At 52.7% G+C, this 22,821-nt stretch overlaps 1 protein-coding gene across 1 annotated transcript in view; it reads left to right on the forward strand.

The window, feature by feature from the left end:
• The window catches only part of PLXNA4 (plexin A4), a 358,299-nt gene that overhangs the window by 262,377 nt on the left and 73,101 nt on the right, over positions 1-22,821 (forward strand). Inside the window, exons 5-9 of the mRNA XM_006755978.2 lie at positions 3,141-3,264; positions 3,978-4,131; positions 5,389-5,488; positions 7,812-7,926; positions 17,715-17,915. Coding sequence (XP_006756041.1) covers positions 3,141-3,264; positions 3,978-4,131; positions 5,389-5,488; positions 7,812-7,926; positions 17,715-17,915 — 694 coding nt within the window. The remainder of the gene's footprint in view (positions 1-3,140; positions 3,265-3,977; positions 4,132-5,388; positions 5,489-7,811; positions 7,927-17,714; positions 17,916-22,821) is intronic.

Raw genomic sequence — 22,821 nt, forward strand, 5'->3', positions numbered from 1 at the left:
AAAACCAAGGCACCGAGAGGTTAGGATGGGATGTTGCAAAGTGTAAGCTATAGGTGGCTGCCCTGGAGACCTAAATCTGGGGGAGATGATGAGTATTCATTTGGGGTTCCCAGGAGCATGGCAGGATTCAGCCACGTGAACTTGGGGAGCCACAAGTCATGCCAGTAGAACTTGTCTTGAGGTCCCCCGGCCAGGTTTCTTTGTACCTCTGAAAGAGAGGTCTGGAGCTCTATTTGGTCAGTCCAGGTGTTGTTTGGCCTGAAAGCAGCCTTATTTTTTTTCTCTCTTCATAATTTAATCAAAGGCATTTTTCAGACCTACTGATTGCTCTTGGAAATAAGAACTTCAAAGTTGGGGAGTCGGTGAATAATTTAAGCCTGTACCAGCTCTCCTAGCCTGCCGCTAATGGGAGTAATAACACTGTTAATAGCGATGTCAGTGCAGACACCCTGGAAAAGTCCATAACATTAGCTTAATGGCTGGAGGTAATGAAGTCCTCCCTGAGAAGCTGGCCTGGTAAATTAACTTCCAACACTTTTAGGCAGACGCCCTTGTTGCCATGGGTCCACTAGAGCAGCCCGGGGGTACCATGGAGACAACCACGCTCATGTCTGACCTTTCGCTTTTGGGATGGAAGTCCTGAAAGGTTCTGGAGAACCTACAAGTCCCGGTAATATTCCAAGTGCTGCTTCTTAGTGGCAGGCAAACAGTGAGCAGCCTGGAGAAGAAGGCTGAAGGGCAACTTTCAATTGCCCAAAGCACATGAAAGGAGCATCAAGCTGGCAAGGAAGGTGGGTTCAGTGTGCAGCAAGGGCTCTGTCCGTCAATTCTGAGTCTAGCTAGCATCTCCGAGGAGGTCAAGCATGGTGGTTAAGAGGGCAGACTCCAGCCCTGGCCAGTTAGGCTCAATGAATAGAGCATCAGCCTACAGACCAAAAGGTCCCGGGTTCAATTCCGGTCTAGGGCAAGTACTTTGGTTGCAGGCTCCTCCCTGGCCCGGGTCCTGATCAGGCCTTATGCAGGAGGCAACCAATCGATGTATTTCTCTCATGTAGATGTTTCTCTCTGTCTTTCCCTCTCTCTTCCACTCTCCCTAAAAATGAATGGGAAAATATCCTCAGGTGAGGATTAACAAAACAAACAAACAAACATAAAAAGAGTGCAGACTCCAGTTCATCTGGGTTCACATACAGGATCTCCAATTAGCTGGTGACCTTGGACAAGTGACTTACCATCCTCTCTGCAGTTTCTCTATCTACAAAGTGTGCTTCTAAAATCTTACCTACCTCACAGCATCATTAAGGGACTTAAGCGACATGGATTGAAAGCCCCTTACCATGGTGCCTAATAAGCACCTGGTGACTTCTAACGGGGACTGTATTATTTAGAACTGTGTTTTTACTCCCACAGTACACATCCCATCTATTCTAAGCCATCCTTTTTTGTCCTTGTGTCTTTCCTTCTTTCTTTAGTCCACCCCATTCAGTGACTTCTCCTTTGTTTGCTAAATTCACCTCTCAGATTCTCCACTGTTAAGCCTTTCTTCTCATTGAGGCCAAGTGTCTTCCTCCCTGTCTGAGGCTGGAGGAGAGCCCCCCACCCCCACCTCACACCCAAGCTTTCCTCTGTGCCTGAGAGTCACCCCGAGAGCAGCTCAGGTGTCCAGGTGCCTGTCTGTCCTCATCTTTTACCCCACACCTCACCTGTCTGCTTTTAGAAGCAGATGTTCTCTCCTCAATGTCTCCTTCCCATGCAGGTTCTATATTCCTGGATGTTTCATTTCCCACTAAACCCCTTGTCCAGTGTCCTCCTGCCCTGCAATAGCCCTGACATCCACCTCCCTCTGCAGAGTCTATTCTCTTTCACTGTGGAGACTAGGCACCCGGGGTGCCGGCCTGCTGTTCTCTCTGAGGACCTTCTTTCCCTCCCCCCACAGCAGGGTCAGTTGTCCAGAGTTTCCAAATCCTGGCCACTCAGCGAAGCCGCACGTCCACAAGGCTGGCCTGGCTTGAGACAAATGCTGTTCCCAGAATTCCGATGCGGCCCTGCAGGGAACTCCCACTGGGAGGCAGGATGCCCTGCACCAGCAGAGAGCCCAAAGCACCTTCCCCATGTGACCAGTGCATTTGGGGGAGGGCCATGACTGCTATGTGCATCATTCACAAGGTCCCATCTGTTAAGATTGTAAGATCCAGGTCACCCTGGATGGGGTCCACCTGTGACACAGTGCACTTTGAACAGTCAGGACACTAAGCAATAGCAGCAGACCTTCTGTGGCAGTCTCCCCACCCTCCGCCCCCCCGCCCCGCACGCGCGCGCACACACACACACACACACACACACACACACACAGCCGTGGAGCTGGGATTCCGATCCAAAGCAGCTGGGCTCCAGAGCACACATTGAACTGGTGCCCTCTGCTCCTTTGATCCTGCCCTCCCTCTCCCTCCCACCGGCATTTACCTCTGTCTGCTGGGCATGAAGATACAGAGGATTCTAAAAGAAGTCAGGCGCCGTTTCTCTCTTTGAGCAGCTCGCACTTGGCAGGCGAGGGCTGCACTCAGCCCAATCATTGTCATGTAATCTACGAAATTTAAATCTGGATGGTAGGACACTCCAAAGTGCCTTTAGCTTTGCCTGGTGTGGGGCGGGGTGGGGGGTTGCAGGTACACAACAGTTGAACCATGCCTGGAAGGGTGGATAGATGTTGGGCGAGGGGAAATTGGGGAGAGAGCTGCTCAGACAGACCAACTAACGTGCACCAAGACAGGGAGGTCTGAAAGAGTATATTATATAGTGGACAGACAAGTCTAGTTTGCCTAAAGAGTGGGGAGAGTGACAAGGCCAAGGATGAGTGGGGAGGTGGAATAGGGGGGGCTTTGGGACTGTGAGTGTGGAGGAGGTGAGGGGACTTTAGGATGACTCTCAAGTCTTTGCTTTTGGCAACTGGTTATGAGAATTTCCACCTCTATCAAATTTGGGCATGATGGGGAGGACAGGCTGGAGGAAGGAAGCAAATGGGCCAGTCCTGGGTACGTTGAGTTTGGATGCGCCTGGGGAGCCACTGGAGATGATTGACCTCCGTGTCAGCCCCTGGACCAGGCACCTTCTCCTGAGCCCCTCGTTGGTCTCTCCTGCAGATGTACCCGGAAGGAGCGCTGTGAGCGGTCCCGAGAACCCCACAGGTTTGCCTCTGAGATGAAGCAGTGTGTCCGGCTGACTGTCCATCCCAGCAACATCTCTGTGTCTCAGTACAATGTCCTGGTAAGAACAGTAAGACCGGGACCCAGGGATGCGGGAAGAATCCTCTCCCCACCAGAAAGGGCCGCAGCCCAATGCCCCTCGCGAGGCCTGGGCCCAAACTGGCCAGCAATGCGGTCTGAGAGCAGGACCGAAACATCACAGAAGGTGTCCCTGGGACTGGAAGAGGGGGCAGGCAGAGAAATACTGATCCCAGCTGGGGAAGAGGCTCTGTGCATAATGGGCGGGAAGACAAGGATAACTGTGATTACAACCATGATCCAAAGGGTGACCGAGAGAGGGAGGGTTAGGGGAACAGTACCTTTGTCTGTAGGATGGGAAGGATGTGTGTGCAGAGGGAGACAGGGGTACGATGGCTCCCGCGTTAGTGCACTGGGCACTTGGTGGTTGGCATTGTCATTTTTCCAAACTCTGGGACGATGGAAGAGGAGCTTGACCAGAGGTAGCTCCGTCTGTCCATCTTTCTTACCCCATGCAAATCTGGAAGCATCCCTGGGGCCAGATCCATTCACATGTAATGAAGCTTCTTTTACCCCCTCTCTTTACCTCCCACCACCTTCTCTGTATGCTCTTGTAATAAATTGGGTCTCTTCTCTCTATCAATATTGCCTTACGTTTTTCTCTTTTCTTTCTCTCTGGCTCTCTCTTTCCTCCTTTATGCCACGCCCTTCTTTTCCCCATTTCATTCTCCTCTTCCTCTGCTGGGCTGTTCACAGCTGGTCCTAGAGACGTACAATGTCCCGGAGCTGTCAGCTGGTGTCAACTGCACGTTTGAGGACCTGTCAGAGATGGATGGGCTGGTGGTAGGCAATCAGATCCAGTGCTACTCCCCGGCGGCCAAGGAGGTGCCCCGGATAATCACGGAGAATGGTGAGCAGTCCCCAGAGGCAAGGCTAGGTGTCATGGCTCCCCCCCCCCCCCCCCCCCCCCCCCGAGAACCCAGGACAGATATGGGAGGGGGCAGGGGGCAGGAGGCAGGGGCTGAGGGAGCCTTCAGCAAGGGAGGGTCAGAGGAAGGGGCGTGGGTTGGTGGATATGTTACAGGAAGAGAGAGATGAGATGCCATTCACTGCCCTTGGAATTGACTATTGAAACCAGGTGAGCATCCAAGAGTCAAGCTCATGCTCAGTGAGAGCAGCTGCAGAAGGTGGGTGTCAGGGCAGCAATTCGGTCAAGTTCAAGGTTGTACTGGAACACGAGAGGGCTGTCCTGGAGGAGCACTGGAGGAAGGGGTTGGGGAGGGCACCTGGCTCCTTGCCCCCTTCCCACACTGCTGGGTCTCTGCACCCCCACCCTGCCCTACCTTCCCAGAGCTGCCTGTTCGTGGCCAGCTGCACTGGGAGGGATGGGGTGGACAGAGGCCCAACGCTGGTGAGGGACAGACCCTGCTGGGCAGATTGATTCCACCTTGGCCCTCCCATTTGGGCTTGTCACATTTGTTCCGAGCTGATTGATTAATGAGGCTCTCGGGGAAGCACAGGACCAGACTGGAAGTGGGGGTCTGGGGTCAGGGCTGTGAATTAAACATGGGCTCCAGCTCCTCCCTGGCGCCAGCTGAGGATCCCAGGGCTGCCTGTCTGAGTGGAGCCCTGAGTCCACCTGAGGAGGGACATTGGGGCAGGATTTCTCTTCACAGAGATGCAACTGTGCAGACACACACACACACACACACACACACGAAAAGCCTTTACGTGGTTTGTGGTAGCATTAGTGAGAGGTGACACATTTCTCCTGGTGGCTAATCAATGTGTATGTAGCTCGTGAGTCTGGCATGGACCTCATGTGTGTGAATGAATGCACATTCAAATACCTGTTAGAGTGTGTCTGTGTATATGCGTGTGTGTGTGCGCGCGCGCATGAGTGTGTGTGTATGTGTGTGTACATTACAGAGAGCAAATGCAGAGTGGGAGCCAGAGGTACAGTGTGGGAGGAGGAATAAACCAAAACCATCATCTGCAGCTGCTCTTGGAGGTGTCCTGGGCCTGGGCCTGCTGAGTCATAACAGTTAGAGCAGGGAGCACCCCTCAGGTCCAGCAGGCTCCCCTTTCCCAGGGTGCATAACTGTCGGTGTGACTCCAACACAAGGCCTTGCCCTCCCCCTGACCTTGTGCTGGCTCTGCCCCACAGGGGACCACCATGTCGTCCAGTTGCAGCTCAAGTCAAAGGAGACAGGCATGACCTTTGCCAGCACCAGCTTTGTCTTCTACAACTGCAGCGTCCACAATTCGTAAGTGCCCAGCCTCACTCAGCTCCCTGTTCCTGGGGTGAAGGTTCATCCAGAGATAGAAGAACCTACCACCATTCCCAAGGAGCTCCTATCTAGGAACCCTGCAAGGGGGGCCTCCTTCACCCCCAGAAGCTGACAGGCCCCTCCTCTGGTACCCACCGGGTTCATGGAAAGAGAGTAGAATGAGCAGAGTGAGACCCTGCTGGGCGAGGAGCTCCTAACCCCTTGCCCATACATCTTCTCTGGCAAAAATCTGTCTCACCTGACACACTTCCCCCATCTGTTGAGGAGGGGGCACATCTCACCTGAAGCCTGGTGAGAGGAAGGGTCTGATTAGGGAGCGAAGCCCCATGTCTGGGAGGGTGGGTAGTCCAACAAGTCACTTTTTGCCCAGCTCTGCACAGGGCCCTCAGGCTGGGTCAGGACTCAGGCTGGGGGCTCTGGCCTGGGGCCCGGCTCTGCCCTGTTTGGTAAAGCCTCCCTTCCCAGGGGCAGGTGGGGGGCAGAGGCTCAAGCTCGGAGTCAGACCAGCTGGAAACGTAGCCACTCTGTGCCCTAGTGTCCTCTGGAAGGGGAAGGTAGTAGTTCTTCTGGGGATGTCACTCAAATGTTGAATCGCCAACATGGCAAGGGCACTGTCCCTGGAGAGCAGTTGCTGGTGGGACAGTGCTGGTTGCTGCCCTGCCCCTCGGCCTGCCTGGCCCACAGAACAGCTGCCGTGGCTGGAAGAACTGGGACCAGGAGAGCAGTCAGCACCCTGTCTTACCCCTTCTTTAGGCACTGCTCAAAGTCTTGCTGTTATATTATTACTTCCTTTCTAAGATGATGGAGTTGGAAAAGGTACAAGTCATTTTTTTTCCACCATAGAAACCTTTCTCCAAAATGAGGTGTGGAAACCCAATAAACATAATAGATATAAGTAGGAGCTGCTGTGGTTGAGCATGGCGGGGGCCTGAAGCCCTCTGTTTAGGAAGTCCACATGTCTGTTTCCTCACACAGTCCCAAAGAAGTTCTGTGGAACCCCTGGGGTTCCATTGAGCACAGTTTGAAAACCCTGCTTGTTTTAAAATGCTGTTCTATTTCCCTCTTCATATAGGACAAGCTATTTCACATAACCAAAGACATCTAGGGGACAAGTGGGATTTTAGGGTTTAGCCATCTGATTATGGCAGCCTTTGAATCTGAGCGTGGCTCTCTTTGGGGCCCTAGTAGGAGGCAGCCAGACCTTCCAGCCAAAAACAAGTGTTCCAACACCGGGTTCTTTGTCTGCCTCTTGTCTCAGGACTTCCCATGGCTTCACCGTTTGGTGGCCTAATCCCTCACTCCCCTTTTGCTCCTGTAAGATAACAGAGTAGTAGATAAATCCTGTGTGAATTTCCATGCCATCCACAATGTGAGTGAAAGCGTGTACTATGTGCAAGGCAATGTGTTGCTCTTTAGACAGGTAATCAATAATTAGTAAGACCCAAAGACTTGATCCCTGCCCTCCAGCAGTCATGCCTATTGGACTAGTGGATGGACTGGACAGTGAGTAAACAAACTATAACACAAGGCCAGGACTGCCCAGAGACATAAACAAAGGGCTTGGTGGGGTAAGGGTCCAGTCTGACCATTGGTCAAAACAGGAGGAGGAGTGGCCACATGGAGGAAGGGAAATGGTACTCCAGGTGGAAGGATGGCACAGAGGGAGCCTGGCATGGCCGAAACACCCAGCACGGGTGGGGTCATGGACCTGGACACCAGGGAGGCAAGGTGTTTGGGGTTTACCCTTTGGAAGAGGGAATCATGTTGGGGTTTTGAGCAGGAAGTAACTTCTATAAAGTCGCCTTTGTTTCCTGGGGGTGAAGGGTAGAGGTGGGGTTTCCATTCCATTGAGGACAGCCTCAGTCAGAACTTCCTTCTGTCAGGGTGGGTCCATGTGGGTGCTAGTCAGCCGAGAACCCGGAGCCAATTTGAACTAAATTTCAATTTCTTCCTTCGCTCTCAATTTCGTGGGCTCTCTGGACAAGCCCCTCCCCAAGCCCTATTGTTCCCCAATTCAGCAAAAGCGGGTGCCATCCTATAGAAATGGAAGGTAGTTGGTGAGGCCCTTGGGGACCAGGCTTGTAAACTGCATGAGTGAGAGGGAGGAAGCCAGAGATGCTAGGCTGGCTGAGGACTTGAAGAGAAAAGGGACGGGTTTGTGTAAGATTTTCCCTTCCTCAGTGTGTGAGGGTGGGTTCTCTTGCTACTAAAAATGTTTTCCTAGACCCTAGAGTTTAGGACCTCTATTTTGGGTTCACCCACGTTCTCTGATTTGTGCCTCTTCCTCTTCTGTGCCCAGGTGCCTGTCTTGTGTGGAGAGCCCATTCCGCTGCCACTGGTGTAAATACCGACACGTCTGCACCCACGACCCCAAGACTTGCTCCTTCCAGGAAGGCCGAGTGAAGCTGCCTGAGGTAGGGCCCAGACGCCAGAGTGGAGAGTGCTGCTTGCTGTGAGCAGGGGACACACAGGCAGGCCTTCTCTTAAGAAGAGAAAACCAAGGCAAAACCCGCAGGATCACCCGCTTGTCCCGAACCCCTAGTCTTAAGGGACCACGTTAGGAAAGCAGTAACAAGCAAAGCCCTGCGCTGGGACCCGGCGGGTGGGGTCAGTCCTGAAGGTTCAGTTCCGGACAAAGGTGCATTCAGGTCGCTCCAGCCAGGTGAGTTCTAGAACAAGTCCAGAGAGAGGAGTATGTGTGTGTCCTGGAAATGATTGTAAGCACACACAAAATTGTGCACAGGTTCCTCAGAGCACTGCACAGAGCAGAACTGAGATTTAAAAAAAATTTTTTTGAAATAAAATGAAAAGAAGAGAATGAAAGGATGGTCTCCTTACCCAGAGCAGTGGTTCTCAAATTGTGTTCCCCAGACTGGCGGCACCAGCATCCCCTGCGAAGCTGTTAGAACTACCAAGTCTCCCAGCCACCTGGGGGAGAACGTCCAGGTGGGGCAGGGACTCTGTGCTTCCGCTGCACAGGCCGCTTTGGGAATCAGGAGCTGGAGTTGGGCTCCATGGCTAAGATGCTGTGTCTCTTTCCCCTCCTAATCCTTATTCTTATCTTTGAAAGCTGTTCATCACTGCAATAGAAATACTCTGTGCCTCTGCTGTTACCTTTCTTAGAATGTAAGTGTGTGAGCAAGGACCTCAAAGATAACAAGTATAAAGACACTTTGCAAAAGTCTGCCATTGTTCGAATGGATGGTGCTTGTGTGACTCCCGCCACTGGGCCGGTGGTTCTGAACAGAGAGGCTGCTTTAGGATGCTGTGATTTAGAATACGCATAGATACACAGAAGAAGGGGTTGTGGGAGCCCCCAGACATAAGCCTGTCCCTCCCCTCCACCCTCCACGCCCCCCATACAATGGAGTTTGTCTGTGGCTGGCAATGGTTGCTCTGGATTCCTAATCCAGAAAAGAGACCCAGGCAAAGGTTGTCCCTTTATAGAGAAAAGGAGGAAAGAGGGTACATCTTGGCTTTAAGCAGGGTGTGAATCGAATGTTTGTGTCAATTTTCTGCTCTTCTTTACCTAAGACTAAATGGATCTAAAGCTAATAGGACAGATATGGGTTAACAGCCAACAGGCCCACCCTTGGCATGAAGACCCTGATAAAAAGCTGGGTTGTGTCCTTGATCCTGGGCCTTTATCTCAGGGCGTGGGGCCAGGAGCAAAGGGTTGGTTCACCCACCAGGGCCAGGCGCTGAGAACCTAGGTAGCAACCTCTTATTTTGGTCAGAAACCTGCAAGTTACTGGATGGGAGCGGAGACACAGGTTTCCGCCTCTCTCCACTTCCAGACTGGTGTACCTGGCACAGGTTTCCCCTGTGGAGAGGCCCAGGAGGAAAATGAAAGCAGAGGCATTTGAGCTATCTGGCAGATTTCAAAGGCCCCTAATCATGTAATTACTCTGAAGGAGGTTTTCAAATCTCTGCTTGTTCTTTCTCATTTGCTGCTCTCGTCCCAAGTTTCTTTTAAATATATAAAAAGAACTTGCATCTGCTGCTCAGAAAGGAAAGAAGAACTAGAGGAGAATAAAACAGAGCCACCATGTTTCCCAGGGCAATGCAAGGATCCCTACAAAAGAACGACTCTTCAAGGATTCAGGTGGCACACCGCCCCATATGTACTTGAGACTGGCAAAGGCTGCTGGGGATTCAGAGAACTTGGTGCCAGGACCCCCAGGAGAGGGAGAGGCCTGAGGCACATGGCCATGGGGGAGGGAGGGTGTGTGGAGATGGAGTGACCTACCAGGTCGACCTTTAGCTCTTCCCATTTCACACGAGCCGTTTATGGTGAGCCTGGCAGGCCCCTGCAGCGAGAGGCTCCAGCACACTTGGAATGGCCATGCCTCCCTTACACATTATTGAATGACATTGACTTTGGCTCCTCTTTTTATTGGATATTTATGCTCAGAGAAGGAAATTTTAGGGCTGTGCTTCTAGTCCAGGCTTGCAGGCTGCCTTCTATCCAGCTCAGTACTGGGACCATTTTGAACATAACAGAGGAGAAGCCCGCGTTGACCACCTCATGATGGTCATTGGAGCAGCATCTTCCTAGAGAATGCACCAAAGGGAAAAAAGTTAATAAATACCTGTAGACTTTTGACTCATCTAGCCATTTTGGGTTAGTGGAAGGAGGTTATTATCCTCAAGCTTAAAAGAAAGCTTGGAAATATGGTGAATTTTTTCTTATGTTGTAGTTTTGTTTTCCTTTTTTTTTTTTTCTGGGAAGAAATCATAGCCAGAATAAGAGTTAACAAAGAAAATCACACATTTGACAGGTGATTCTGTGGAAGCGCCTGATACAAGTGTCTCTGCTCCGCAGCCGGGGGGAGAGCTTGCTCACAGCGTGGCACTCTGAGCCCTTGCTGGGCAACACCATTCATCCTTCATTACCCAGCTCCCGAGCATTTCCCACATGCAAGGCATGTGGGAGGCTTAGAGGTATATAAGAGACCTGCAAATCTGTATTTAGACAAAGAGCCACTGGTCACAGGATCTATAATAGTAGATGGGAATTAGCTGGAAAGCATCTAAGAGAAATCCATGCCCACAAAGTGGCCTTATTGGGTGAGCATTCCAGTGCAGGTGTAGGTCTCCCAGTGCTACCAACAGGGACTCAGTCAGCCTCAGGCCTACAGCCACTGGGCCCTCCAGGTGCAGACTACCCTCCTGGGTGAAAGTGAGACCCAAGTCCAGTGGTTCCTGTGGAAGTGCCTGGGTGTTCATTTCCTTTTAAGTTCGGAGTGTGGGGATCCAGACAGGGTCCTTTTGTTGGCCATCGGGGATGCTGCCAGGTGCCTTTTCATCTACCCAGCCCCATCCTGAACTCCCAGAAGGCTTTCGTCTGTGCATCTTCCAGTTCCAACACAGGCTTTGTTGACTGTCACCGGGGATGTTGAATTACCTTTATTATTTTCTGAACAAAGAGTGCATTCAGGTGAAGTTATGGGTCTGGAACAGACAATTGGTCAATCATTGTTGTTATTATATTAATGGCATGTATTCTAGCATAATTACAATGATTAGTAGAATGACCAGTAACATATGTCCTTTGTAGTAACTGTATTCCAGTGAAAAGGAATGATTGTGTTTCAACTAATGATGGCATTGTGATAACCACCCTGGGTCTTTAGATCAGCCGCAAGATCCTGGGCACCAGAGAGGAGGGAGAGGAAGGCGAGGGAGAACTGAGGTGGATGAGAGGGTCTTCTTGCTCTCAGTCCTGTTCCCCAGTATCTGCTGAAACTCCTTGCTGCCCATGGAATGGCCTTTCACTGGGCAGCCATGACCAGACCCTGCCCTCCCCTCTACCTAATGCAGTGGTTCTCAATCTTCTGGCCTTTTAAATACAGTTCCTCATGTTGTGACCCAACCATAAAATTATTTTCACTGCTACTTCATAACTGTAATGTTGCTAATGTTATGAATCGTAATGTAAATATCTGATATGCAGGATGGTCTTAGGCGACCCCTCTGAAAGGGTCGTTCTACCGCCAAAGGAGTTGAGAACTGCTGACCTAATGGGAGGAGTCACTGGTCCCCAAATGGCTTTGACATTCCCAGGCCCCTCCACCTGCTGAAGCTGAACACCCCATCAGGCCCACACACTTAATAGCAGTGATCTGTAGGAAGCAAAGGTGAGCATCCACGGAAAAGCAAATTCATTGATAAAAATGTGTCCTCAGTGGACTCGCTTACTGTTATTTCTCACCTAAACTGAAAAGCAGAGTGAGCTGCAGCTGGATGGTCTTTGCCAGAAAGGCAGAGCACATCTGGCCCATGGGGCCCGGGCTGAGAAGATTCCCGTAGCCCCTCTCTTCTTGAAGTTCAAGCAGAGTTTACTCCAGAGAACAGCTGTACGATCAGAAGAGGCTAAATGAATTCTATTTGATTTCCAAAGCTGTGCTTGAAAGGCTCTCCCAACCTCCCTGACCACCCCACTGCCCCTGAGAGGACATCTGTTATCCAGAACGGATATCATAAAACCTGCCGAACCCAGGGGCCAGTCCCCTCCGGGACTGAAGAGCTGGCAAGGCGACAATGCCAACCCCTGGGCTACGGCTCGCTCCTGGTGCTGAGATGAGCCCCATTCGCTCAGGGCGGCCAAAGGCACTCACCTCCCCACGGGACTCAGGGGAGTCCTTGCAGAGGAGCCATTCCTGGGACCCAACCCAAAGGCACAAAACCACTTTGCCATGCCCTTCACCCTCTTTTGAGAAAAACACAGCCAAACCCAGCTAAAGAACTTGCATCCGATCCGTGCACAGCCCCCACTCCAGGTATTCCATTACTGGGTTGCCATTTCTCCAGACAATTGCACTTTCCATCAATCTCGTCTGCCCCTCCCCCGTTAAGGTTATGGGTATTTCCTTTCTGTATTATTACTTTCCTTTCTCCATAAACTGGCCCATCGTAGATCATGCTAATGGCGTTATGAACTTGGGGAATAGCAAGAAAATATATGGTGCGTTACATTTTTGTATTGGGCACCACGGGTCTGAGAAATGTAAATTTTGGGTGTTGGCTGGGGCTAGAACTGGCTTGTCTTTGGAATTGATGGGGGTTGAGATGACATGGAAGGGAAAGGTGACCTACAAATCGCTTATTGTTTAGCTGCCCTTAGATGCTGTCCCAGCCCAGCTCTCCCCATCCCCACAGCACCACAGTCCCCCAATCCTGCTGTAACAACAACCAGGAGAATTAGAGCCCCTATCTTGTAACCACACCGGGGGCTGTAAATCCATAGCCTGCCATCCCCTCCACAGGCAGCACCAGCCCTGAAGGCAGCCTTTTCCCTCCCAGCTCAGCAGCAGTCTTTATGTCCTTGTTCAATTATTTAAATATGCAATGAGACCTCGTGTAAAGCAGCCATTGACATGCTGGACATGGTAGACTGGGAAGCATCCTTTTTGCTTTTGTACTTTGGCCTGGTGTTCCTTCTCAGTTAGCAGTGGAGACCGCAATATGCACGGGGCTGGACAGGCGACCTGGAGCCCACCAGAGCCGCCTCCTGCAAGCTAAGACATTGAAGGTTTCCTTGTGCCTCAAGCCACTGCCACTCCCACCCCCAGTCCAACTGCAGAATGTAGCCACAGGCAAAACAGCCTCTGAGGGAATCTGGGTCTCACGCATGCGTTCGTCTCCAAATCATCTTGCCAAATGCAGGTATTTCCCACCCTCTGAGAGGGAGCTGGCCTTTTCAAAGGATAGTTCAGAGAAACATCTTTCTTGAAAAGAGAAGGGAAGTATGTTTGAGGAATTCCAGGTGGGGACTGGATTATCATCTGGGACGAAAGTCAGATGAGCAGGTGTAAGTGCTTTTGTTCACTGTCATTGTGTGAACAGAGTAGGTAACTGATGTCCTGAGTTTCTTTATCATGAACACGGGGGGCGGGGGGGGGATCATATGTGTTGTGCTATGAAACAAGAGAGCACATGGGAACATATGTGTCAGGGGATGGAGGTGGCAGAATGCACACTGGACTGAATCCTTATACCCCTTGTAGCATGTTAACCATGTTCACTGGAATCATAACAGCACCATACTCTGTCTACCAGAGTCACTGTATCATGGTACCAGTTGCAATATACCAGTTGCTATAATATTAAAATACTTCCCTCCTGGTAGGTAAATAGCCACTTCCAGGAGGCCCTCCTGCCCCCACAAGTCCCCAGTCCCTCCAGCATGCATTCAGTTGGTCAGTATTTTGAAAACCACATTTTGAGCTAGTGCAGCAGGCACCATTATCCCCATTTTAGAGATGGGAAAACTGATTGTCCCAGACCATCTATTGGGTTATTAATAGAACTGGGACCAGAAAAATCATGCAATCCAAACCTGCCCCACGGGGTTTAAGGGACTTGCGTAAGTCCACATGGTTGCCTGGTGGAGGTATGCCTCAGAGCATGTAAAACATGCAGCTTCAGGGTGTCACCTCCTGTTAGGAGAGCAGTGGACAGAACTGGACCTCCCTACCTGTCCCCCTTGTGTTTGGGGCCCTTGGAGCTGTTGAAATGGTCACACTCCGCTGCAGATCCAATAAGCTGGGTAGCAGGAGCATGGGGTGTGTGTGGGAAACACACAGGCTGGAGCAGGGGAGATGGAGCCTTCAGAAATGTGGTGGGAAAAGAGAGTTGGTGAGGGCCAAGGTGCAGCCTGAACTGAGGGGCAAAGATGAGGAAGGAACAAATTCTTGTTGACTGCTTGCTCACTCTGTGCCAGCCACTTATATATGGCAGTTCACGGACTCCCCCAGTGCCCTTTGGAAGAGGAGTGGTTAATCCCCTTGCTCCTTAAGGCAAGCGATGATTAACTCTGACAATAGCAGGAGGGAGACAGATTTGTCCTCAAAGGTACATGATTTCCCAACTTGGCTCTTTCTAGTTAAGGAAGCTCCAAGGTGAGGACAAGGGGTGGCCGACCTGAGCTCCCCGACAGTGGGCTTCAGACAGGAGATGAGGGGAAACATGGGTTTCTCTGAAATTCCCAGGAGAAATAAGTGATTTGTAAGTGACCTTTCCCTTCCATGTCACCTCAACCCCCATCAATTCCAAAGACAAGCCAGCTCTAGCCCCAACCAACCCCCACTAGACCTAGGGGTGGTCTGTCCTGGGATCTCAGCATGAGGCAGGGCAGGATCAGGGAGCTGGAGTGGGAGGAAGGGGCAGCTGTCCCTTCATGCCTGTTGCCTAGGAAAAACTTGCCATGTTACATTTCAATTAGGAGGGATTCCAGGGTCAATCAGCAGTGCCGCCAGAGGAAAATGGGCCCTGCCCAGCCCTGAGCCTCTCCAATTATTATTAATGAACTTACTCTCAGAGCTGCCAACCTTTTTATATGCAAACTAAGGCTTTATGGGGCCACTGACAATCAGGACTCATTAGAGAACTCATAACAAGCCTCAGTGAGAGTCTCACAGGGGGAGAGAGCTACTGCTTCATCTTGTCTCCTGGACTAGAATCAGTGCGCCCCGGCAAGGTTCCAGGCCACCTCCAAGCTCCCCAGTCCTGCTGGTCTCAGGGAGATCCTTGCTGGCCCACCACCCCATCCTGAGGTGCTCCCGCCCACTGGTAGGAACTGACCTCTTTCATTAAGGGGAGGAAAGCTGGGTGGATTGGCATCTGAGTTTGTTAGCTGCCAGCACATCTGCTGACACTGAGCCATTATTTTTCCTCTCCCTGCCTCAGTTTCTCCTTTGCAAAGTAGAGGGATCCATTAGGTTGGTTCTTCAGAAGACTGTCAGGGTCTAGACACCCTCAGTGCGCCATTCACGAGCAGCAGCATTTAGCTGTGGGACATGGAGGTGCGAGTCCAACACTCCTGCTCTGGCTCCAGGCGCAGCCAAAGACTCCCCCATGCAGATGTGGATGGAGCAGGAGGAAGGTCAGGCTCCCACATGCTCTAGGGAAGGAGGGCTGCCCAGGAGTAGAGTGAAGAGGGGAGTCAGGACTGGCCTGGACCCTCAGCTCAAGAGATTGTCTCTCCTGATTCTCCAACAAGCCCTGTTTCAGTCCTGAGCGTCATCCTTTTCACAAACTTGCTCTTGTCTTCCGGGCCCTGCACTCTCATCTGGCTGGGGGACGGGTGGTGATGGCAGTTGAGACAGGGGCACAGGATGGAGCTACTAAGACTCTCTCCGCATGTGGGCCTCAAAGTCTCTGGGACCCATTCACACCAGAGCCTCAGGGCCTGGTGCTGGTTCAGCCCGCCCCCTCCCCCCAATGCCTGCCTCCCTGCTGCTTCTCTTTAATTGTGGTAAAATGTACATGACAAATTTACCATCTCCGCCAATTTTAAGGGTGCAGTTTAGTGCCATTAGGTGCATTCACATTGTTATTCACCATCCATCTCCAGAACTTGTTCACCTTCCCCAACTGAACTCTGTACCTATTAAACAAGAACTCTCCATTTCCCCATCCCCCAGAACCCACCATTCTATTTTCTGTGTCTGTGAATTTAAGAACTCTAGGGAGCTCACATGGGTGGAATTGCATAGTATTTGTCCTACTGTGACTGACTTGTTTCACTTAGCATAATGTTTTCAAGGTTCAGCCATGTTGTAGCGTGTGTTAAAATTCCCTTCCTTTTTAAGGTGAAATAATATTCCATAATATTAGTCATCACATTTTGTTCACCCTCATCCACTGATGGGCAGGTGGGCTGCTCCCCCCTTTTGGCTATTGTGGATAATGCTGCTCTGAGCATGGGGTTGCCAGTTAGAGTCCCCGCTCTCAGCTCTTTTGGGCGCACACCCAGGAATGATTGCTAGATCTGCCCCTCTCCTAGCTGCTCTTCAGGATAAAGGTGAGGGCAGTCTGGAGGCGGGGAGGGGAATCAGTTTAATGGCCCTGGGCCTTAGTCCCCTGAAGCCAGGCTGCAGGGTGATCAGGAAGGACTGCTGAGACCAATCCAATCATGGCATCAGGACTGGCTAGAGCTGAATGGGTCCTTGGGTTCCCTCCAGTCGACAGATAGGGAAATCGTGTCTCAGAGTGGGGATGGGCTCTGCTTAGGGTTCCATAGCTCATCTCAGCAGGCCCTGAGGTCTTCTCACCCCGACTTTCAATGACAGAGGGGCTCACATGTGCTTTCAGACCCAGGAAGGACAGCTGCCAAGTTGCCTGATGGCCTCCCGCCTGCCCTCCCCCACAGCCTCCTCTGCCTCTCTGCTGGGGAAGGTGCCGGGGTGGGGGCCAGCAGCCTCTGCTGAGATGTGTGTGCCACGCTTTTGATGGCCAACTTGCCCCAAAAGTGCCACAGCAATAGGAATCAGGGAATGGTGGACTTGCCTGACACAGGGAGCCCAGCCTTGCTGGTGTTTACAGAAACCCTCACTCTAGCCCATACCATGCAGCCAGGAATACTGACTTCTTCCCCCCAGCTCTGAGAACCCAGAAACAAGCCAGCTTCCGCCTCTCAGCTGGGCAGAGCATCACATTTGCTTTATGGACCCCATTCTCTCCCAGCCCTCCCTGGGCAGAGCTGACTGCCCCAGGGACACGGGCCAGTGATCCAGTCTCCATCCCCAGAGATCCTCGGGGCTAGCTCAGCTCCAGGATGAGCATGCCCATTGCTGGCATCTGCTCAGCGTGTATCTGCTCTGAGGGGTGTTTCCCTGGGCTCAGGGCACCCCAGAGTTATGTCCGAAGGTTTTGGATTTAAAGGGTCTTGGGGCCCATTCCAGAACATCCCAAATGCCAGGCTCAGCCCATGAATGGAAGGCTCTGCCGGACCCTCCTGCTCTGGCCTAGGCTCCCATTCCAGAGCCGCAGCCAGGGTGTTGCTTCACTCTGATCTGCCCACGTGGTCCCTCTTGGTAGCCTGAGACTGAGCAAGGGTTCGGCAGCCCAACGTGCGAAGGGACACCCAGCCAGCCGCATTGTGTCTGCTGGATAGGAGGGGTGCCCGAGGAGGCCTCCGGGAGGTCAGAGTCTGGAGGGCATTTAAACGGAACCTGGAGGGCAGGGACAGCCTCGGGGAGAAGTGGCCTCGAAATGGTAGCTCCGGGACCGGGATCTCTCAGTCCCCTTTTCTCCTGCAGAGGCTGGGGTGGGCACTTGTGCCCAGGACCGTTCTGAGTATGTTTGTGGGAGGGAGGAATGGGGCGAACATGCGGGTTAGGTCTGGAGAGGCTCCAGATAGGAGCCTTTGGCACCTTTGGCTTCCTGCTCCTGCCTGAGCCGTGCTCTCTGTCCCCAGGACTGCCCCCAGCTGCTGCGAGTGGACAAGATCCTGGTGCCCGTGGAGGTGATCAAGCCCATCACGCTGAAGGCCAAGAACCTGCCACAGCCGCAGTCCGGGCAGCGCGGGTATGAGTGCGTCCTCAACATCCAAGGCAGCGAGCAGAGGGTGCCCGCCCTGCGCTTCAACAGCTCCAGCGTGCAGTGCCAGAACACCTCTGTGAGTGCCAGCCCTGCCCGCGGATCCACCCTCCTCCCCCATCCTTGTCTCGTCCAGAGCCAGATCCGCTCAGCTCTGCGGGGCTTCCCCAGACAACCCCCAAACTGCTCAGCTTCTCCCCACCCTGCCCACCACCCAGCAAGGGCTGGGCTCCAGGTTACCGGTGCCTGCCAGAGCTGTGGTCCTGTGTGGCCAGAAGAGTGCTCTGCCCAAGACAGGGGCTGAGGGGAGGCGATTTGGACCAGCCATGGGGCTGCTCATGGGTAGCGACTGGCATGTCCGTGAAGGAGCTCTGGGGACCCTGGGCCCCGCCTTCCTGCCAGGGCTGAGCCAAGTGCCTCGTGTGAGCCACAAAGGCCCCACTGCCTTCACACCAGCACTGAGGCTGTGTCCCCGCACAGGAGGCTTCTGAGACAGACATGCACCCACAGGGGCTGCTGGAGGGTGTGTTGCTCCGGTCCGCACAAACCCTACCCCCTGAGGAAATCCACACCAGGTCCACGCTCGGCCGCCTCCTGATTCCTCGGCACCACACACTGAACCCTCTCCAAGCATCACTCCTGCTGTCACCTCCTCCCCGGCGGGGCCTTCCCATCAGGGCTATGCACCCAGAAGCTCAGAGACAAGGATTGAACTTGGAGACTTGTGACATTTTCACTGTACAAAAGAGCAACTGAAGGCCCAGAAGCAGGGGCAGGTCTAGGCTTATGGGGCTGAGAGTTATACAATTGGGGGACCCTCTTTAAGAATTAAACCTAATAACTGCAAGAGTAAATGCACAGGCAGCCTTAGAAGGGGCTGCAGCTCCGTGTGCCTTGGAGATCCCCTCCCCCCCCTGGCCCCAGCCTAGAGGGTAAGTGACATGTATATCATACAGCTACAGCTAGTGAGTGGCTGGCCGGGCTTGGATTCAGGATCTCCTCTTGTGTCACACGGCCTGTATGCATCCTCCTCATCCCTTCCATGGGGAGTGTGATTGGAAATGTGATGCAAAGCAAAGCATTTTGGGGGAGCACTCCACTCTCCCTACAGGAAGCCATTTAGTGTCAGTGGCCCTCAGAGAGGCCCGCATGCTTGCCCAAGGTGACTCAGCGTTACAGGACTGAACTGACCACTGATTTCCCCACCTCGGAAACCCCAGACCACAGCTCCCCTGGCAGCCGGCCTGGCTTTCAGGTTTCTGCAGTGCCCCAGATTAAACCTGCAAGCAAAGGGGATATTAGACACCTCCTGTTTCCTCCTGAATCCTGAGGCTAAGCAGACAGCCCCAAGGTTTTGGCTCAAGTGGTTCTCCCCCAAATAAGCAAGCCCCTGAGGGGAGAGAGCCTGAACCCCACGTCTGACTCAGCGGAAGGCAGCTGGGGATTTCGGACCACAAAGAAAACCGCCTCGTGCCCCGGGGAAGCTGCCCCAGAGATCCAGGCCTCAGAGGTGTCAGGCGGGAGGGCAGAGTCTGCGGCCTCTGATGAGTCTTCAGTTCCCCAGATGTCACAAGGCTGGGCCCCCGAGCTTCTGCTAACTCGGTTCAATAGGCCAGCGTAACCCAGATGACAGCCTGAGTTGGTCCCAGAAGCCCCTGGGTCAAAACCCCGTCCATCCTGGGGGACTAGAACATTTCCCAGCGGCTCTGCCAGAATTGGAAGCAGATTATGCTCAGATTAACCTCAGCATTTCCCTAGCTAAGGCCTGACTCCATGAATGAGCCCTCTGGGGGTCCCAGGGAACTCCCTGAATGTGGGGGTGAAACCAGAGCCTCCTGGGAACAAGGGCCCTAAGGGAAGCTCAGCGACCCTGACAGATAGGGGCTGGGTCTCCTTAGGGCAGTGACCCAGGCCCCGTGGGCGGTACCAATGCAATAAGGAATGGCAGTGATGGGCTCCTAGCACACCCCCTGATCAAAGTTTGAGTTAAAATTAGCAACTGAACACTTTATAGCCCAGCCTTGGTGTTACCCTGTGGGCAGAGGCTGGTCTGCATCAGAGAGGGTTGTGAGAAAGTCATGTTTCATTGCCTCAGTGAGCTCTCTGAATGGGAGAGGATGGGAGAGGTTCTAACAGAGAACCCCCTGGTCTGTGATGACAGAGAGGTGGGTGACAGAGAGGTCTCAGAGAGCAGAAAGGGAAAAGAGACACCGGAAAGCTTGGCATGGGCGTGATGCTGGGCTGGGTGGGCAGGCAGGTTGCTTCCAGCCCACTATTTGGGGACAGGCCCTGGGCCAATCACTGCAGCCCTCAGGGGGCCCCAGGGAGGACAGGGCCGCTCACAGAGTTGGAAGGAGGACATTGGGCATTCTGGAGTAAGTGGGCCACAGCGGCAGCAGGATGGCTGCAGTGCTGGCCGAGGTCCTAGGCCCCAGCCCAGCTTCCACAAACCCACAGTGGCCTCCTGTGTTCTCTTGGTGCCCCAACTTACCACATGCTAAACAGGGGTGGTGAGGCCAATGGGGAGGTGTTGTGCCCTTGCTGCCTCCTGGAACACAGCTGGGAGTTGGTCTGCTGGGTCCTCTGGGGTCCTGGACACAGATGCATGGCCTTCTTATGTTGTTCAGATTTTTTTGTTGGCTTTTCAGCAAAATACCTCAGAACTCAGAACCAGAGAATGGTTAGAGGAAAGCATGTCCAAATTGCACAGAGGTTTCCTTTTTGCTTCAGGAGGTAGAGAAACGGAAGTTCACACTTTCCCAAGGTCATGATCAAGGTCATCCACTGGCGGAGCCAGACTTGATTGCGACACTTAACCTCCTGGCCCTTGGGAGCCTGAAATATTCTTCTCTCGGCTCTGAGCTTTGTGCCAATGAACTGCCCACTGATTGCAGAGAGCTATATAAATGCTAAGTGCACAGAGGTGGGGAGCCAAAGAGGATGGGAGACAGTGGTCTGGGCTTCCCCAGCTGTCTGCCTGCCTCCCTCTCCCTGTGGGTGCAGGTCCTGGGGGAGAGAGGGTGTCCAGGAAGGAGAGTGGCTTCTCTAGAGACCCAGGGAGTGTTGGAGGGTTCGTGATTTCTATAATATTTCATAATCAAGATCCCAGGAACTGGGGAGAGAAAGAGAAAGTAACTCCCAGCATATTTGATCCTTACAGTCTTTTTTATTTTCAGTTTTCTTTGGGGAAAAAATGTGGGTGTACACACAAGTACATCTGAACATACAAGCATTCTCATATGCATACACCTCCATATGTACCAAGTGTCTGGTGCATAAACACTCAATAAACAGCTGCTATTATTACTCCACATAAACATAAACACAGGGAACACAAATGTATTTTGCACAGCATCCCTAACATTGTGTAAATACTATACTCAGTAATGCTCGAGTGCTCATTCCACTCGACAGCCCTGTGCTCCGGGCCCTGGAGGGCTGTCTCAAACCCACGCAGTGTTGCTGTGAGGTAGGCACTGTGTGTGGTCCCACTGTGCCCCACTGTACAAATGGGGACACTGGGATGTAGGTCATTTGCCCACAGCTGGTCACTGCAGAGCCACATCATAGCAACGCGCGTGTGTGTACACATGTGTATGAATAGGCAGATACTACAGTTCTGTGCGCTGACGTCTTCTCCCACATGGACACAGTTGTAAACACAGACACACACATGGCTGATGCAGAATTTTCTGCCTTGTTCTGTGAGGGACTTCAGGTCCTTCCTGAGAGGGGCCTGAAGGTTCTGTCCATCTTTGTTCAACATGCCCCTGGCCATGAGCTGTTACTCTCTCTTTGGGTCCTGGGCAGAGCCTGGCCGAGCCAGAGCCCTCTAGCCCGCAGCCTGGGCCACCCTCACCACACTCCCCCATAGGGCCATGGAGGAGGGAGATGGGAAGGATGGGACGTGGAGCTTGACTAGGGGGGGAAATGGGAAGGGAGGTCCGGAAGGGAGTTTCTCCCTCTGTCCCCCTCCACATCTCTCCACCAGCAGGAACACTAGAGTTGCTTATCCAAAGTGCTCCCATCTCCTTAGCCTCTCTCAGCAGGTCTGGGTGGGGCCCTGGGACCTGCCTTCCGTGGCCCCTAGATGATTCTGACGAAGGTGGGCCAGGAGAACCTCCAGCCGAGTAGAAGAGATTTTGTGGGAAAACTCAGCACCCAGTCTGACCCAGATGCAAAAGACAAACCTCTGGGGAGTTGATGACTGAGCTGTGTGGCAAAGAGCTTATGAGTCAGCAGCTGAATTCTGAGCTGATCAAAAAAAACCCACCATTGTTTCTGCAGGGCCAGGGAGCTTGGCTTTGTTCTCCGCCTTGAGCCCTGACCCTGGTCCCAGCCCAGGTGTCCTGGTCACAGGGAGGTGCTGTGAGAGGATGGATGGTGCAAACACCATCTCTGTGAGGAAACACTGACCATGGCTCCTGGCTGGGTATACTCACCAGGGAGTTAGTGAGAAATTCGGAGCGTCGGGTAGACCCTGGAGAAGGCTGTATGTTGCTGCATGAGGACAGCTGGGCACATTCACATTGGAGCACATTCTGGAACTCAGAAATGTGGGGTGATTTCTCAGGTTAGGAGCCTAACTTCTTTAGGAGCCTCTACAAATTGCCTACAGAAGCAGAGGCGCAGGTGACAGGCTCCTCAGCTGGTATGTCCAGAGGTTCTGTGGCCCCTCGCTGGTGAAGGTGCTGTGCTGGCTCCGTGAGGGAGCGGTGGCTGCCTGTTGTAACCATCCACACCCTCACAGCCCAGAGAGCCAAACTTTAACTCTAAGTTAAAAGAGCCTGTCCCCCTAGCTGGTTTGGCTCAGTGGATTAGAGCGTCAGCCTACAGACTAAAGGTCCCAGGTTCCATTCCAGTCATGGGCATATGCCCGGGTTGCGGGCTCGATCCTCAATAGGGGGCATGCAGGAGGCATCCAATCAATGATTCTCATCATTGACGTGTCTCTCTCTCTCCCTCTCCCTTCCTTTCTGAAATCA

Source organism: Myotis davidii, unplaced genomic scaffold, assembly GCF_000327345.1.
Source record: "Myotis davidii unplaced genomic scaffold, ASM32734v1 scaffold1314, whole genome shotgun sequence".
Classification (NCBI taxonomy): domain Eukaryota; kingdom Metazoa; phylum Chordata; class Mammalia; order Chiroptera; family Vespertilionidae; genus Myotis; species Myotis davidii.